Source organism: Pararge aegeria, chromosome 9 (assembly GCF_905163445.1).
Source record: "Pararge aegeria chromosome 9, ilParAegt1.1, whole genome shotgun sequence".
In the NCBI taxonomy this organism is placed as follows: domain Eukaryota; kingdom Metazoa; phylum Arthropoda; class Insecta; order Lepidoptera; family Nymphalidae; genus Pararge; species Pararge aegeria.
This window is the reverse complement of record NC_053188.1, coordinates 11,202,572-11,218,793: the sequence shown is the minus strand read 5'-3', so window position 1 is coordinate 11,218,793 and position 16,222 is coordinate 11,202,572. Positions and strand designations below refer to the sequence as shown.

At 33.2% G+C, this 16,222-nt stretch overlaps 1 protein-coding gene across 2 annotated transcripts; it reads right to left on the bottom strand.

The window, feature by feature from the left end:
* Positions 1–5,225: 5,225 nt before the first annotated feature.
* LOC120626396 lies at positions 5,226–14,861 on the bottom strand. 2 transcript variants are annotated; one of them, XM_039893919.1, is made up of 4 exons: positions 14,702–14,861; positions 12,610–13,275; positions 7,524–7,760; positions 5,226–6,552 (listed from the first exon to the last, which is right to left on the bottom strand). In XM_039893919.1, exons 2-3 carry the CDS (start codon positions 13,273–13,275, stop codon positions 7,545–7,547), a joined length of 882 nt encoding a protein of 293 aa, XP_039749853.1. In that variant the 5' UTR covers positions 14,702–14,861; the 3' UTR covers positions 5,226–6,552; positions 7,524–7,544. The 2 variants fall into 2 exon arrangements, with proteins under 2 accessions (XP_039749853.1, XP_039749851.1); XM_039893917.1 differs by lacking the exons at positions 5,226–6,552; positions 7,524–7,760 and adding an exon at positions 11,606–12,104.
* Between the last annotated feature and the right edge of the window lie 1,361 nt (positions 14,862–16,222).

Here is a 16,222-nt window from a genome sequence, read left to right as displayed (position 1 = left end):
ACTGTCTCGTTGGCCTAGTGGTAAGCATGTTCTACAGATCACGAGTCCTGGGCTCGATCCCCCGATCTGACCCGAGTAATCCTGTTTATTATTAGTCCTGCGCCTGATCTGTTTCCTGTCGAGTTGGACTTTGACAGTGAGGGAGAGAGTGCACCTGTGGTTGCGTTAACACTTGTGCAGTATAAGAGAGATATTACACTACGCAAGACTCGTACACGTGTAGTAGAATAATCACTCTGGAAATCGACCACCGTAGCCGAATCCATTTTTTTACACTTTTAACCGATCATCATCGTCATATCAACCCATTTACCGGCCCACTCTGTAGTGGGCCGGTAAATATAATGGTAATGGTACAGGTCGCCACCCGCAATGTTATAGCCGTAGTCCACGAGGAGGTGGGTTTCGGGATTTGAACTCGACTCACCGAAAGTGAAGTCGAGTTCTACACACTGAGCTAACACCGCTTTCGATACTAACATATTAACTCCCTGATGACATTCGACGCTCTAAATGCCTTGCGATTTTTAATACTCGTGTAAGGAGCCACTATTTGTCACTATAAACATGTTAATATTATTTGTATATGTATGTGTAATTATGCAAATATATTAATATATATTATATTTTTATAAAGATTTATATATATTATTACATTTATTATTTTATTTAATTATTTATGTATATTTTTTTTATATAGAATTGCGATTTCCAGTCTCTCATTGCCTTATTCCATTAGTTAAGGTAGCCTGCAAGAGATCACTTTTAGTGATAAGGCCGCCTTTAGCATATAATTTATGTTAATTTAAGTGTTACTGTGTGTGTTTCCTTTATTATGCATACAATAAAGTTGTTTAAATAAAACAAAATATTAAAACAATGCTTGTAACACCGTTCAAGTACATATAGTTCCTGAGCATTATCCAAATGGCAACTTTCACAGATATGTCTTTGGTTATTAAAGTACCATACAAAAACTGTAACGTAAAAAAGGTTGGTTAAGATTTTATCTACACAAGTCCAAATAGCTAATCTGGTCAGGCCATATAGTTAAGCAACTACTTGGGATCTCATGTCGGCCCCGACATTGTCGTTTTGACCTTATGTGAAACTACAAGCACTCACTCAGTTAAATTAAAAAGATATGGCCTTTATTTCTTATCCTGTTTCAGCTTTTAACTCATTAGCGAATCCACTATGTCATCTGACTCATGTGATGACGTGTTTAAGATGGTCTGCACTTATGAGGAAGCGAACTATGATAATTAATTTATAAATACGAATACGTGCCCACCTTTTGTTATTGGCTTCTAGAATGCAAATACGGCATTGTATAGGTCGGTATGCTAAATAATCTCAAGTACCTTTAGTATCGAAACACGATAACGCTAAAATAAAATTGATTCAGTGTAACTCTCTTTAGAGTCGCAAATGCCTTGCTTTACCTTTTTCGTTTTTAGTATCGGTTCGTCAAGAGTGCTAGCTAAGCTGCTAATGATTTCGAAGTTTAGAATGATCAATTTTATTCTGGCGTCACAGAGGTACAGTGACGTCAGTAAATATTATCGTAAAAATAAATGCTGAAGCGTTATAATCTACTAAAAGCTAAAACCGCGGTCATAAAGGTATAAAAGGCGACACATTTGGCGAATTTTTCACTTAACAATTATTCATTGTAAAGTCAACATCTCCTGAGGATGCTCCGGTTTCGGAGCGAAACGTGCGTAGAGGGTATATTGCCGAAGATCCGTTTGGTGTGGAGTATAAGGATTGAAGAAATTATAAATTACACCACACAGATTCTCCTGCTTTTCGCGGAGTATAGCAAAATAAGCTTAATTTTGATAATACTAAAACCGCGGCTCTAAATTTAAAATTACTCGATATTTTTAGGCCATTGTTCCGTTGTATTTCTAAGTCACACAGTTTTTCATTTGAATATAAGCGATTCAAATATAACTTACTTCACGCTGAAGGAAACCATTGAAACCAACCTCCGTGGCGCAACGGTTAGCGCTATGAATTTAGGTAGGAGGTCCCGGGTTCGTTTTCTGGCAGGGGCAAATACCATAACCACAAAAAGCTAGCCCGCTGTTCTCTTAGACTGCATCATCACTTCCCACCATGTGAGATTGCAGTCAAGGGCTAACTTGTAGCGGAATACACGTACACGTAACTGCGTCGTTGCCCCAGTGCTTAGTATTTTAGCTGCAGATCGCGATGTTCTGTCTCGTGATCAGAGTCAAAATAATATTTATTTTAGGCGATGATTTAAAATCAACGCTGAAAAGTATAGTAAATTTTAATTACAGATCATTTCGCTTCCTCCTCGTTGACATATATTCACGTCCTAAAAACAAAGTAAACATTAACAATATTATTAATAATTATATATATATATATATATATATATACGCCAGAATAAAATTGGTGGAATTGGGCATCTATCAATTCTCTTTGTATCTGGTGGGTAAAAAATATACAGTTTCCTTAGTGACAGCAAATCACATTTTTCATTTAAGCAAGTCTTGGGAAAGGTAAACGGGTAGCACATAATAAAAGTTATTGCTTTACGCAATGGTAGCAAGACCCCTACCGTGAAGCAAACCTAGCATTCAAAGCAGTTTTACCTTAACGTAGTTCGGATGAAAAGGTTCTATTACTAAGCATTAAAGTTTTGCATACTATGCTCGTTGAAGCTCGGGAATGTACGCTCGGGATGGTACTCAGAATGTGAGCGAGGGACTCCACTTCACGTCTCTCAATTATTCCTTGCCCCTCTAATTAACTGCATTGCATATCTAACTAGCATATCGCATTCGCTCCGCACAGACCTGGCGGAAATGGATAAATTGACTTTTCTCTATCAATACCAATGTTATAAGTTCGTTTGTTCGTTTGTTTGTTAATTTATCACCTATGATCTGAAATGCACAGATCTTAAGGAAAAATGGCGCAGACATTACTTGCATAAAGGTATACAACCTAACGTTTTCCTTGATCCCGGCAAATATTTATTGCATTGGTTGTATACAAGTTCAACTTTGCCAAAAAGTGAAAATAATAATATAAAACGATCGATAGGGTAGATTGGATAAGAAATAGAGTTTGGTATTATCCTTTACCTACTCTTTCGTGTAGATAAGAAAAACACTGCTAAATCCTATCTGCCATTTCAAGGTTTTTGATTAAGTAGATTGATTATTACCTTTCGGTGTTAATCATAGAACCAATCTTGACGAAATTTGTCACAAAGATAGCTAGAAGGATGCAAGCTAGTTCTTTTACATGATATACAAAAGTGAAGGATGAAGGACACGTTAAAATACTAAGCTTCTGACCTGGCTGGTAGGAATACCGGTACTATTTTGTTATAAATTGGATTAACCCCTTTGGTAGAAATACCAAAAAATCATTCATCAAAATCGGTCTAGCAATATTTAACAAAAAACCAACATTGGATAAATGTTTTTAAAATGCATCCGTCATTTCTGTCCTTGTAATGTCAGTCTTAGTCCTCTTCTTCTATTTGAAAATTAATTAAAGTACCTTGCACCCATACCAAAAGTGTTTCTTCAGCCTATTATGTTTCTTAATGATCCCACCATAAACCAAACCAAAAAAGAAAAAGCAAACCAGCTACAAACCTGATCCCTGTTTTGTTGTTTTATTATGTCTGCCCGGGCTACATTATAATGGCTCGGTAGGTTGTTCATGTCGAAAGGCCTATTCTGATTTAATTTTTCCAAGCCTTTCATTGAGTTTCACCCATAGCTTTTTTATAAAGGAAACTAGCATGCGAAGTGAAGTTAAGTGATCACCGTACGTTTGATGAATTTCTTAACGACCAGGCTGCTTGGAAACATCATGGAAAACTCTCAGGCATGCAGGTGTTCTCACGATGCTTTGCTTCAGTGTAAAAAGTTTTATTTAGATTTATATTCAAGTTTTATTTAGATTTATATTTGAAAAAGTACATAACTCCGAAGAGTTAGATGTTCATTGTGAATTTTGAGGCCGAAGCCCTAACTACTCTCTCATCTCTCACAAAATAGAAAAATTCTAAAGATTGTAAACGGTATGAATGATACTGAAAAGAGCAATCTGCTGAGTTTCTTGGAATCCGTTTCTTCTGCCTCCCGAACCGGTGGAAGAGTCACTACAAACAGACTGACTTGACATTTCAAAAGTTCTTTATTCTTACTAGGCTTACTTGAAATAAATGAATTTAGAATTTTAATTCGAATTTGAGAGATGTGTGGCAGTAGCAGCACAGAACAAATTACGATTGCGCGTTAGCTGGAGTCTGTAAATGAATAGGACCCAATTTGGAGGTTAAAATGAGAATTTAGAGTACGTCGATGTCAGCTGTCAGCAGCAGCAACAACAAATATATATCAACGAATATAAATTATCTTTAAATTAAAAGACAACATCGTACTCCTCAAATAATACGTATTCTTTAAAAAACAGGCAATTTAGGTGTAGTTCTAAAGATACTTTAAGGTGTGTATTCTTGTTTAAAAAATGAGACGTAGTTATAAAACGAACTTATTAAATTAAGTGTAGCTCTAAAAATAACTGTTTTGTTTACATATAACTTTGTTTAAATAATACTTAACTTTTTAAATCTCGAGATAACTTCTTAAATGTTTGCTTTCTTTATAAAGCGGTAAAATACTCCATATTTTACTTTCATGATAAAACTATTTATTTTAATAAGAATTCATACTGCGATACAAATGTATCCCACTTTAGTTTCTACCGGCGAAAAAATTTTAAGTTTTTATCACACAAGCAGCTACTGTGTCTTTACAATAGTTAGATATAATATTATCTATGTATTCACGGATTCTTTTGTAGGTAATAAAGATTACTGCAATAATATAGTACATAATTTTAATGTATCACCAATATTTTTCTCAGTGCAAGCCAAGTAATGAATTTTATAGGCAAAATATTGCTACTTAGGGTTTTATTATTGGAATTTTCTTAAGGATGTCCATTTCTTTCAAAATAAATTATAGCTATAATTACGTCCGGATAATTGAGCTTTCTATTAGTGAAGAAATGGTTAAAATCGGTGCAGTACTTTCGGAGTCTATTGGGTACAAACAAGCAAAAAAATCTTTCCTCTTTATAGTATTAGTATAGATAATAACAATTTTTTTATAAATAAATAAATTGCACACAATCATAAGGTTTGATTTTTATAATAACTAAGCGTAGTGTATTAATATAAAAGTAATAATAATAAATGTAAATATAAGAAGACTAGGAACAATTAAAAATTGCCATTAGTAGGTATACAACAAAAAGGCTACTACTATCATAGAGTAATATAACACTTTTTAGCCCCCCAAAATCCTACTTTACGTCCGAGATGAACATCTTACCACGTAGGGGGCAGACACGTATACAATCGAAACTTACGCGGCAAACAAAGTAGGTATAATAAATTATATTAAAGGTATTACATGCGCTATATATAATATTAAATAACACGACTCCTACGAACCTCCTATTATGTAAAAGTAATGGAGCTTAGATACTGCAGTATTATTTTAATAATTTCGACGTGTTTGTTTCAGACTAATAATCCTTAAATCTAACTAAAAGGACTTGATGTCCTTTTAATTCCCCCAATTTAAAGCCTGTCAAAGAAACTGACATTTTAAAATAATAATATTTTAGCAAGGGCGCTGTATCCATTTTTTTTTATTACACGAAAGTTACGAGTTACGAGTGCGAAAGTTACAGAGGGGTCAAGTAATAAACCAATAAACTAACTTTCACAGTTATAATAATAGGAGCCTCAAACGCACTACTAGTGAAAATGATAAACATTACCTATCTGGCCAAAATATAATACTTTTGACCATTAGCTAAACATATCACATGGATGTCAGCTTCTTTTTCTTTTTAACTCTTTATTAATAAATGTGTTAACGTATTCTCGCTAAACAATGTGATATTCCGTATTGTCAGCTAATATAATGGCATTTATGATGAGAGTCAATTTCCTTAAAATTTCAAGGAAATAAGCTAAAAACTAAACGTAACCAATATCCATAACAACAGCGACTTAAACTACTGTAACAGTTACAGGTAAGGGGTTTTAACACTGTGTATAAAAAAGGATTAGTAACATATTTATAAATGTAACAGAAATAATACTGTAAAACAATCAAAATGTTACCATTTATATCTATTAATATACATTGCATAAAAAAGTAGTTGGCTCTGTGTGGCAACACTACAGCGAACGAAGTTTTTTCGTTAACAGTACACTCCTAATCGAAGGTCGGTCGAGTATCAATGAATCTTCAAAACGACTACTATTGCGAGGAACATAATCTATTAATATAGTAACTAATTCAATATTCAAACGTTTTAAACGTTATAGTTTTTCAAACGTTATAGTTTACAACGTTGTAGTATTTGAATCTCTCAGGACCGCATCTCTCCGGTTTCACGGCTGAAGCGAATACTTAAATTACGTTAAGTATGTTATATAAGTCCCAGCAACTAAATAAGTTTGCGTCACCCGTTCTGAAATGTAAGAATGCATTTTAATAAAATATAACATATAAGAATAACTAGCTTTAAGGAATAGCAAGTAATTCGTGCTGCTCGCTGCTCAGGGTAATAGCGAATTTCATACAAACTTCAATCACCTATTTTTGTCCTACGTTATCTTTACTAAATATATTAAATGTTATAAAGCTAAAGATATATTTTGAGTTTGTCTGACAGCAAATGTTGTGGCCTTAAATAACATCAATCATAATAATTACGACCACCTATTATCGCTTATTTTTTGATCAGAGGCATGAAAGATATCGCAACGCACTGCTTGTTTTAATGCACAATCCATAATCTATATTAATATTAGAAATGCGAAACGGTATTTATTGATTTGTTTGTTTGTTCGGTCGAAACGAAATTTAGCACAGAATATATAGTGTGTATTTTGGTTACGGACATATTTGGTTACTTTTAAGAACGAAAAACGGTTCTGCTTGATTAATAGCGTTTCAACCGCTTTAAATAACATATAATCAGATGTAGTTAAACGAAGAGGATCCAACTCACGTTGACGTAGTATCAAGACATTTTCAAAATAGATTTTTTTTCACATTTATTTTTACAAATAAATATTTTTTTCACACTGCAAAAATACTACAAAAGTATTCAGACATTATACTGCGTTTCTTTCTAAGGCCCCTAAATTTCTCAAAACTGCCTCAATGTTGTTTGGATCATATTCGCTTAACTACGATCAATTGTCCCAATTGGGTGCACATAATCACATAAATTATTAAGGGAACTGGCAGAAGACGTGCGGAACTTTGTCAGCGAAATAGTGATATATATACTTTGCAATCAATTGCAGCCAAGCCAAGCCAATTGCTCGATGTTATCAAATTCATTATACTAGCACATCGCTTTTTTAAAATTAAATCTTAATTTAAGGAAATCACGCTATCAAAGTTGCGGGCGTCTACAAGGTAGTTACTTACAACTTATAGGTTTGACATACGTCATTGCTTATTAATAGGTGCGTATGCTTTAGCAAACTTTCTAACAACGTCTTCAACCACTTTTGCATCACAAGAGTCACGGTTATCTTTATTATACAATTCCTCGCAACCGTATAGTGTAAAGCACTCCTCAATCTGGTTCCTGGGATACTGACAACATACGAGTGTAGCAGCCTTGCAAGGTCCTAAATCCGAGGACGTAGGTACGGGACTAATCTGTAACAAATGATTGTAAATACACGATTAAATAACCTTTCTGGGCCCCGCTACAAAAATAGTTATTTCATTACAAAATAGTACAAAAAACAAGACAAGTTGAGAGTCGGTTAGATATCTCTTTTAGTGACCCCTAGATGATAAACTTTCCCTCAAACCTTCGAAGGTTTTCTATTTGATCTATCTTAAAAACTTACATTTTCTGACTTGAGTAAGCAATGCTTATCAACTTCAATTTAAGTGATATTCGGTGCTGCTACTAGACCACACGCCACTGTTTAATATGCAGACATATTTTCTAACCAGTAATAAAAAATACTGAAGCTGTTTCGGTCCCGCCCACCTCATCTGACCAAACTTACGAGCAGAATATTCTGGGCTTATTCTTGATTGCTAGTTTTAGAATTTAAATTGTAATCTATTAACTGCATTGAAATGTTTGCGAACAGTACTGCTAAACATCTTAGATCTTCATGCCAAGTATTAAGATCGAATATCTTCAGCGTCTTCATTACTCTAAATACGTTTTATTTAGATTGGAAAGGCAACTTCTTCCAATTTTACCTTCCTGGCTGGATAGTTTTAATAGACCATTACCTTTAATTTATCAATTTTTATCCATAATTTTCGTTTTAAACAGAAAAGATAATGAATGGAAAATATTATTTTAAATAAATAAGTAAGGAATAAAATAAAATAGGCCATAAAGTATTCCTTCCTTTTTTAATCTCTTATTTCTAGTATATTTGAAAAGCAAGATTATTTTTTATGGAAAGTAGCACGATTTATAGGCCCAAGAGGACTCGTCATAATCGATACGTTTCTTCAAATTAAATTGTTCTCTATATACGATATATAATACATAATAATCATACCCACCAGATTATTTACAACACACAACCTCAAATAACGTTTTAAAATATGAGGCATAAACTGTATGTTACATAGTAACTAAGTAACTATTAGTTATAATATTATAGGCAAATAAAACGAAAAGCTGTTAAGAATGGGTTGCGATTAGAAAGAAATAGAGAAAAATAACCAAAAATAAATAAAACCTCCTAGACGAACAACTGGACTTGTTGTGTAAGTAACTGATATTTATTTACGTGGAACTGGTCATTATAATTTTTTTAGAAAAATATTTTTATGACTCATAAATATTAATGTACATACATTAATATACATTATTTAGAAGAAATGTGTTGACTTATTATATAATTCATCAAAATAAACCTGTAGTTGTACATTTTATTTTTTACTATGCCACCATGAATAGTACAATAATTCTTTTAAGTAACTTACACAGTTAGTTTATGTATTACATTAGTACTTAGTTATTCAAATGTAATAATAACCTAAGATATCCGTAGTAAAATTAGACATGTTTCTACCCTGTATACTTAACAGGGTGGAAACGATATGTTTATTTGTTGAATAATATTATATTAATTGAACAATAGATAAACTGTAATCATGAATATACAACTGAAACAATTAAGAACGTTTCAGATGACTCTATGAGATAAATCGAATATTAATTTATCCTGCATCAATGAACATTATTTTTTTGCGAACTGAATGTGTGGATTTCTTATGGAATGTAGGTTTGGTAATAGTATTTTTTTCGATTTCTGACATGTACTGTAACCTTTTGTTTGATAAATAAAGTAGGATCAATGAGTTAAAAATTAAATAAAAAAGTATTTATCCAAACTAGCCATGTGTTTTCTGATTTTAGGGCATCTTTTTAAAATCTATGTTTCAGTATGTTGGAATTTATTAAAATTTGAGGGCAATTCTCTTTGTTTTGTAATTTTTCTGTAGTTACAACGCAACGCAATGATACGGCACGTACACGCCATTTCAAATAACCACCCTGCTTATAACTTCACATCATTTGTAAGACAGCCTTTTGAATGCAAATAGGCTAAGGTTCAAGCCGCTGATGATTGTGAATGCCCACCACCTTAAAATTATTTTTTTATAGAATAACAACACAGTTTTATAAAGTACAAGAAAGAACATATACAATAAAAAACAGAATTAAGTATTTAAAAATATTTATTAAAGGTTGTTAATTAAATTTATATTCATTTGCATGACCTTACGTACCAAAATGGAGTAGTAGCATGTCTGACATTAGGATGAATAATCATTGTATCGACCCAAAAAGCCGGTCGATACACAGGGTCGGGAAAGGAATAATAAATGCAGAAAAGTTGTTTCGTGAACATGCGTAAGCAGAAATATAAGCAGAAATAAAGCTCAGTGCATCTAAAAAAACTATTTATATGCGCAGCGCTAACGTCTTATTGAATTGAGAAAACAGGTTCAAAAACATCCTGTTCATGCCTCAACTTCACATTTTAGCTTATGTTAGCAGTATGTTAACTTAAATATTATCTGTCATTTTATACGGTCCATACGTTAAAAGTGAACTCCACTTTTTTTACACTCGGTGTTCAGGTAGTAAACGAGTGTTTTTTTTATTTATTTTTATTGAATACTTAAAGAAGTAATATAATCATAAACAACAAAAGTGTGAAATTATCTCTTTATGTGATCTCTACCAGTGACCCTAGGCAGTGGGGAGAAATCCTATCCTCTCGAAGGAGATTTGGTGTAACGGTAGAAAAAAGTAGGGCATATACTAAAAATAAGAATATTCGTATAATAAACGTATTGTTATTTAAACTAATGTATTCTTTGTTTTTTTTTTTTGTGTTTAGTACTTTTTATGTTTTGTTGAATCGTTTTTTTGTGTTTAGTAAATTTTGAAAGTTCAAAATGTCAGTGTCGATGTATAGTGTGAAGACAAACAGCGATCAGGACTAGGGTTTTTTTTTAAGTGTTACGTAAATCAAATATAAAATATTGGTTGAAATCCTAATCTTTTTATATCTATACTCATTATTACCGACATTGCATATAAGTCCATAAAATATCGCGTATTTACCGATAGGCGATAGCCACCGTTTTTTCATTCCACTTAAAATAAGACCTTAACTGCAATCTCACCTGACGGTATGCAGTCTAAGATGATAGCGGGCTAACCTGTTTGAGGAATGACATTTAAATTAAACCCTTTGGTTTCTACGCGGCTTCTTATCGGAACACTAAATCGCTTGGCAGCTCTTCTTTGTCGGTAGGATGGACTAGCCACGGCCGAAGCCTCCCACCGGACCAGATGAAAGAAAATTCAGAAATTATAAATTGCCCCCGCTGGGATTCGAACCCGAGACCACCCACTTGTAAAACAAAGCGCTCACCACTACGCCAGGGAGGTCGTAACAGTTATAACGATCGTACCGTGCTTTACTATGCATTTGTCAAAAGCAAAACTGTATACTTGCAATTATTTTATGAAGTAAGTAATTTATTTCACACTCATTAGTCGCGTTAGGTCTCAAGCTTGTCCGTTACACTATCATTTTACTATATACTTCAAACTTACTCGCATTCAAGATTCAAATTCAAAATTCATTTATTTCAAGTAGGCCAAATATAAGCACTTTTGAAACGTCAAGTATGTCTGTTTGTGGTGACTCTACCATCGGTTCGGAAGGCAGATTCTACCGAGAAGAAGCCGGCAAGAAACTCAGCAGTTGATCTTCTCCGACATCTTTTTACAATTTAACAATCTTTGTTCTATCTTGTGTTAGATGAAAGAGGAGCGGCTTTCTTCCAGGCAACCTTGTCATTAAGAAATTCTTCAATAGTATAGTAACCTCGTTGTATTAAATGTGTTTTTAAACATTATTTAAACTTATGGAGCATGTAGGTAGCATGTTATAAAAGCATATACGCAGCCCCACAAAGGTTTTCTGTACTTTCCAATGACGATTTGCTGATATCACTAATTTATGACCGTTTCTAGTAAGTCGATTGTTTATATCACTTGCTACTTAGCAAAGTGTAAACCCGGTGACATCCATTAAAACATCATCTCGGTATGCACAAGCGAAAATTCTATTTATGCGTAAGCTAAAGCAAAGCTCTTTTAGATCTACCTATAATAAGAGTTGAGAAATTAAATAGTCTTTGGTTTCGTTAATATAAAATAATATGACCACTATTTCAGAATTATTATTTACACCACGATCGGGATCTCGGATCAAACATAAATAGTTTTGTACCCGGACTACGCACGGAACCGGGCCGGTATAGGATGGGTTGAACGGCCGGCAAACTTAACGGTTCTGGACCGTGTCCCGTCTGGGATATGGCCTGTGCAAGGTGCACACCCAAATGACTTTCATTATGAGGTACTTTTTCTGGCTGTACTCTTCGATGTTTTATATTCTTGATGTTGCCTTTACATTTGGACATGCCTTGTGAACACTGTTAAAATAATGGTAAACATTAATTAATCTTATCAAGTCAAGAATGCAACTGCGCATAGTGCCTATAATAAGATTGATGTAGCAAATATATTATAATCATAATATTAACTAATAAAATTAAAATACTGTACATACCATCATAAAAATGTACAAACCTACTACTAGGTACCTCGTTAATTTATTATTGAATATACATAATGAAAAGGCTACATTCTAACCTAAGCTATATAGGCTAAATTGAAATTGGTAAATTTTGATACGATTACATAATTTCAATTTTAAAATAGATAGATAGTATAGATAGTGATAAAGAATGAAATGATTGCAAAAAAACACAAATGAACAATAGGTATATAGGTGTGCTAGGTTATGTAGATTCGTTCTTATATTGGCCCTTGTCAGTAATCTTACCAAAATGCTATGGTGATGAGCCACAGAACAATATAATTATCTTATTATATTGTTCTGTGGCTATCTTATTATAAAAATTGTGCTTTTCTTACCCCAGCTTGAATGGTTCCGTGTTCGACTGGGGGTGGAATAACCGGAGGCTCATCTGATTTTATTATGTTGAAGTTTATAGGCCTTGAACCATCGCTCACGACCTTTCCCCAATTTCGCCCTAAAAATCGAGTTTCAGTTTCAGTTTCAGTCTGTATGGTGTTGTCGTTGCAATGAGGCACATTTATGAATATCACTTGAGGTGGTGGTGGAGGCGGCGATGGAGGTGGAAGGGTCTGAGACATTTTCATATAGAAGAGAATTTCATCCAATTTATCCAATATCTTAGAAAATGTTTCTGACTGGCGACGATAATCATCTCTTCGGCCGTAATCTGTCCTCTGTTCAGAAACATTATCTTCATCTCTTGGGTCGTAATCTCTTCTCTGTAAATAATTTCTTCGGCTGTAATCTCTTTCTTGTTCATAATCATTAAGATCATCTCTTCGGTCGTAGTATTTTCTCTGTTTAATAGAATTATCGCCATAATTATTATGGCGGTCATTATACCTAGGCTGACGCCGTCTACGGTTGTGTCTCATTGGACTATTAAAATGATCCTGAATATGTTTGTTATCGATATTTTTTTCTTCATATTTATGTAAATGTGCTCCACGGACAACTGCTATACAACAAATTACCGCCAGCAAAACTATAATCGATTTCATCTAAAACAAAAATGGAACTTAGTTTCGTAAAAAGGCCAAAAGATTGTCTGGAGGGAAAAAACTTTCTCTTATTTCATAGTTTAAGCTGTCGTACTAAATAATAAAGTCAATGGTCTCTTCTTTCTGTGAAATGCTTACCTATTTTAAATTCATTGAAAATATAGAGCTTTTCAAAGCGTATTTTCATCTGAAAGTCCATCCCGGTGAACTAAAATCTCAAAATGAGGTTCAAGGCATATAAGTTTCTTTTTCATCATTAAAACGTTGTTTTTTTTACTGTTATTTTGTTACTTTTTCTATATAAAATTTTACAAACAAACAAATAAAATCTGTATATCCCCTAGAGGCTTACATACTTATAATCTATATATATATGTAATTTGGTACAAAGGTTTATGGCACAACAGCACAAGTTATGATAAAAGTCGGAAAATCAGTCATTCCTATTCTCGTTGAAAAATAAATGCGGTAAACCTAGGCAAGTGTATGACTCTCTCTGTATAAAAATAGTTATAAAGGACGTATGTTAGCAATTTTTTTTTTTTTCTTATTTAAATGTATTTCTGTATACTTTAATAACTGGGTTAATCCCTTATATATAACTTTTTTTGGAAATTTAGGAAAAATAAAAAGATAGATTTTTTTTATAATTTATAGTTCTCAAATAAACTTAGTTACACTGACCATAACAAAAGAGCTATAATTCTATTAATTTTATAATTTTAAATGTTAGCCGATTAATAATAGGTATTGTTTCCTCCCAATGGACGGAACGTTCAGTATGTTTGCACCCGGCTAGTTTATTAAACTTGAAGTTGTTAAATGTTTTTACGAGTACCTTAACAGGCATATCTGTATTTTCGTAGGGAAGCGCATCATAACAACTGATAACTGTGTTTAATCAAAAGGTACTCTTCATGATTACTCCTGAAGAGTCCCGTTCCATTTACTCTAAGCTACAAGGCCAAACATGGGATAATACCAAATAAACCAGAAAAGTGAGAATTAAATTTCGACTTTGAGGGTTCCGTACCTCAATATTATTTAATTGGTTAAATTGTTCTTCGACTTCAAAAACAAAACAAAATTATTTTTTTTTTCTCTAATATTTACATCAACCGCAATCTTCTCAATATTTTTTTTTTTTACTTTTATTATTGTGATAATACAAGTAATAAATTTAATACTAAAGCTGCATTTAAACAAAATACTAATTTTGCTATTTAGGGTTTCACTTATCGTTATATGAACGATAAGTGAAACCCTAAATAGCAAAATTAGTTTTCCTTTTTTTTTTAGGTTTGTCAATGAAAATAAAAACAAGTCATTTTAAGTACAAACTACACACCTCGGCGTTTCGGCGCTTATAGAATGTACTCATGAATACTTGTAATATTAAACTTAGTATTATAAAGTAGATACCTACATTGATGTGCAGTAAATTTTAATGTTAAATTTCTCCTTTTTTTAACGCCTTAACAATTTCAAAGTTGAATCACAAATAAATCACAAGTTTTGTTTAAAACCGTTATTTGAACCACTCACTTAAATAAAAATAACGTGCGCGCGCGCTTCGCACGCAGAGAGACTCTACACTGTTGTTATCTTATTCAGAGTTGTGTGGTTGGTCAATACATTTATTTATAGTTCGGAAATGTTATCAAGTTGAAATTCATTAAATATAAATGTGTGTGTGTGTGTGTGTGTGTGTGTGTGTGTGTGTGTGTGTGTGTGTGAGTGTGTGTGTGGGTGTATGCGTATGGCGTATGGGTGCGTGTGTGTGTGTGTGTATATGTGTGTGTGTGTGTGTATTACGCACCCACAGTGCGTCTATTTGCATACGTTAGTGTGTATGTGTATGTGTCATCGTATTCCCACAACAGATGAACCCGTTTTGATATTGTGTTTTTTTTAAAGGTACATTAGTTGAGAAGTAAAGTCGGTCCAAGATGGCCGATCACATATTTTTTCACATCTCCCTCAATGTGGGCACCAAATCAAATAATGTATGTACACTATATTGAAAGGCAGGGGTTTTTTTATTTTTTATTTGATGTCTATTTTTTCTGTATTTCGTATCAAAATGGTAAATAAACCTTTATGGTGCCGAAAACACATAATGTTTTTCCATCTATAAAAATTCACTTGTTGTTTTTTCTTCTTATATAATAATAATTCTTGAAGTTGGAGTTACAAGGTCAAATAGGATTTGTCCGTCTTTTGCGAATTATAGTACGTTCATGGGCTTCCGGCAAAGAACACATAAAATTGTAATAGTTAATTCTTGTTTCCTCAATAAAATATCAGCTGAAAAATTTCAATACAAAATCGGCCACCCATCCTAGTCTGCGGGCCTCTCTGCTGTACTAGCCATGACTTCACACTGTTCCAACCTTGAGCTAATTCTGCGTAGCGACACCGTTCACTCACCTTGGCAGTAACGAAGATATTTGCCATAAATATTGTGTACGTTTAACGTCCAAATATCACGATTTTCAGTGTGCATAGCTGCAATTTGCTACATTCTAGGAGTCTTTAATTAAAATGTTTTTCCTACACTTGGAATAAATATTAGTATACATTTGTAATTTAAAACGACCAAAATACTCTATCTCTATCTAAATGGATTTATTTATTTTATCCTATAAAAATAAAAACTAAGGAACACGAAGGTCCTTAATTTTCATAAGAGGTACCTAACTATCATTTAGTCAGAAATGTGTCCGAGACTAGCATAATATAAATTTTCCTTGTGAAGATATACATAGATTATTATAAGTTTAACTTCTCTCAACCTCCGTACAGTAAAGATTATACTAGCTGTTAGTTTTCCTAAATAAATAAATAAATAAACCTCTAAGTCCGACCTTATGAGCACTCAGCACCTTATGTTTAAACTATCAGTTTAAAAGTTTAAAATACTTTAGGAAGGTTAGTTTGCGACTCA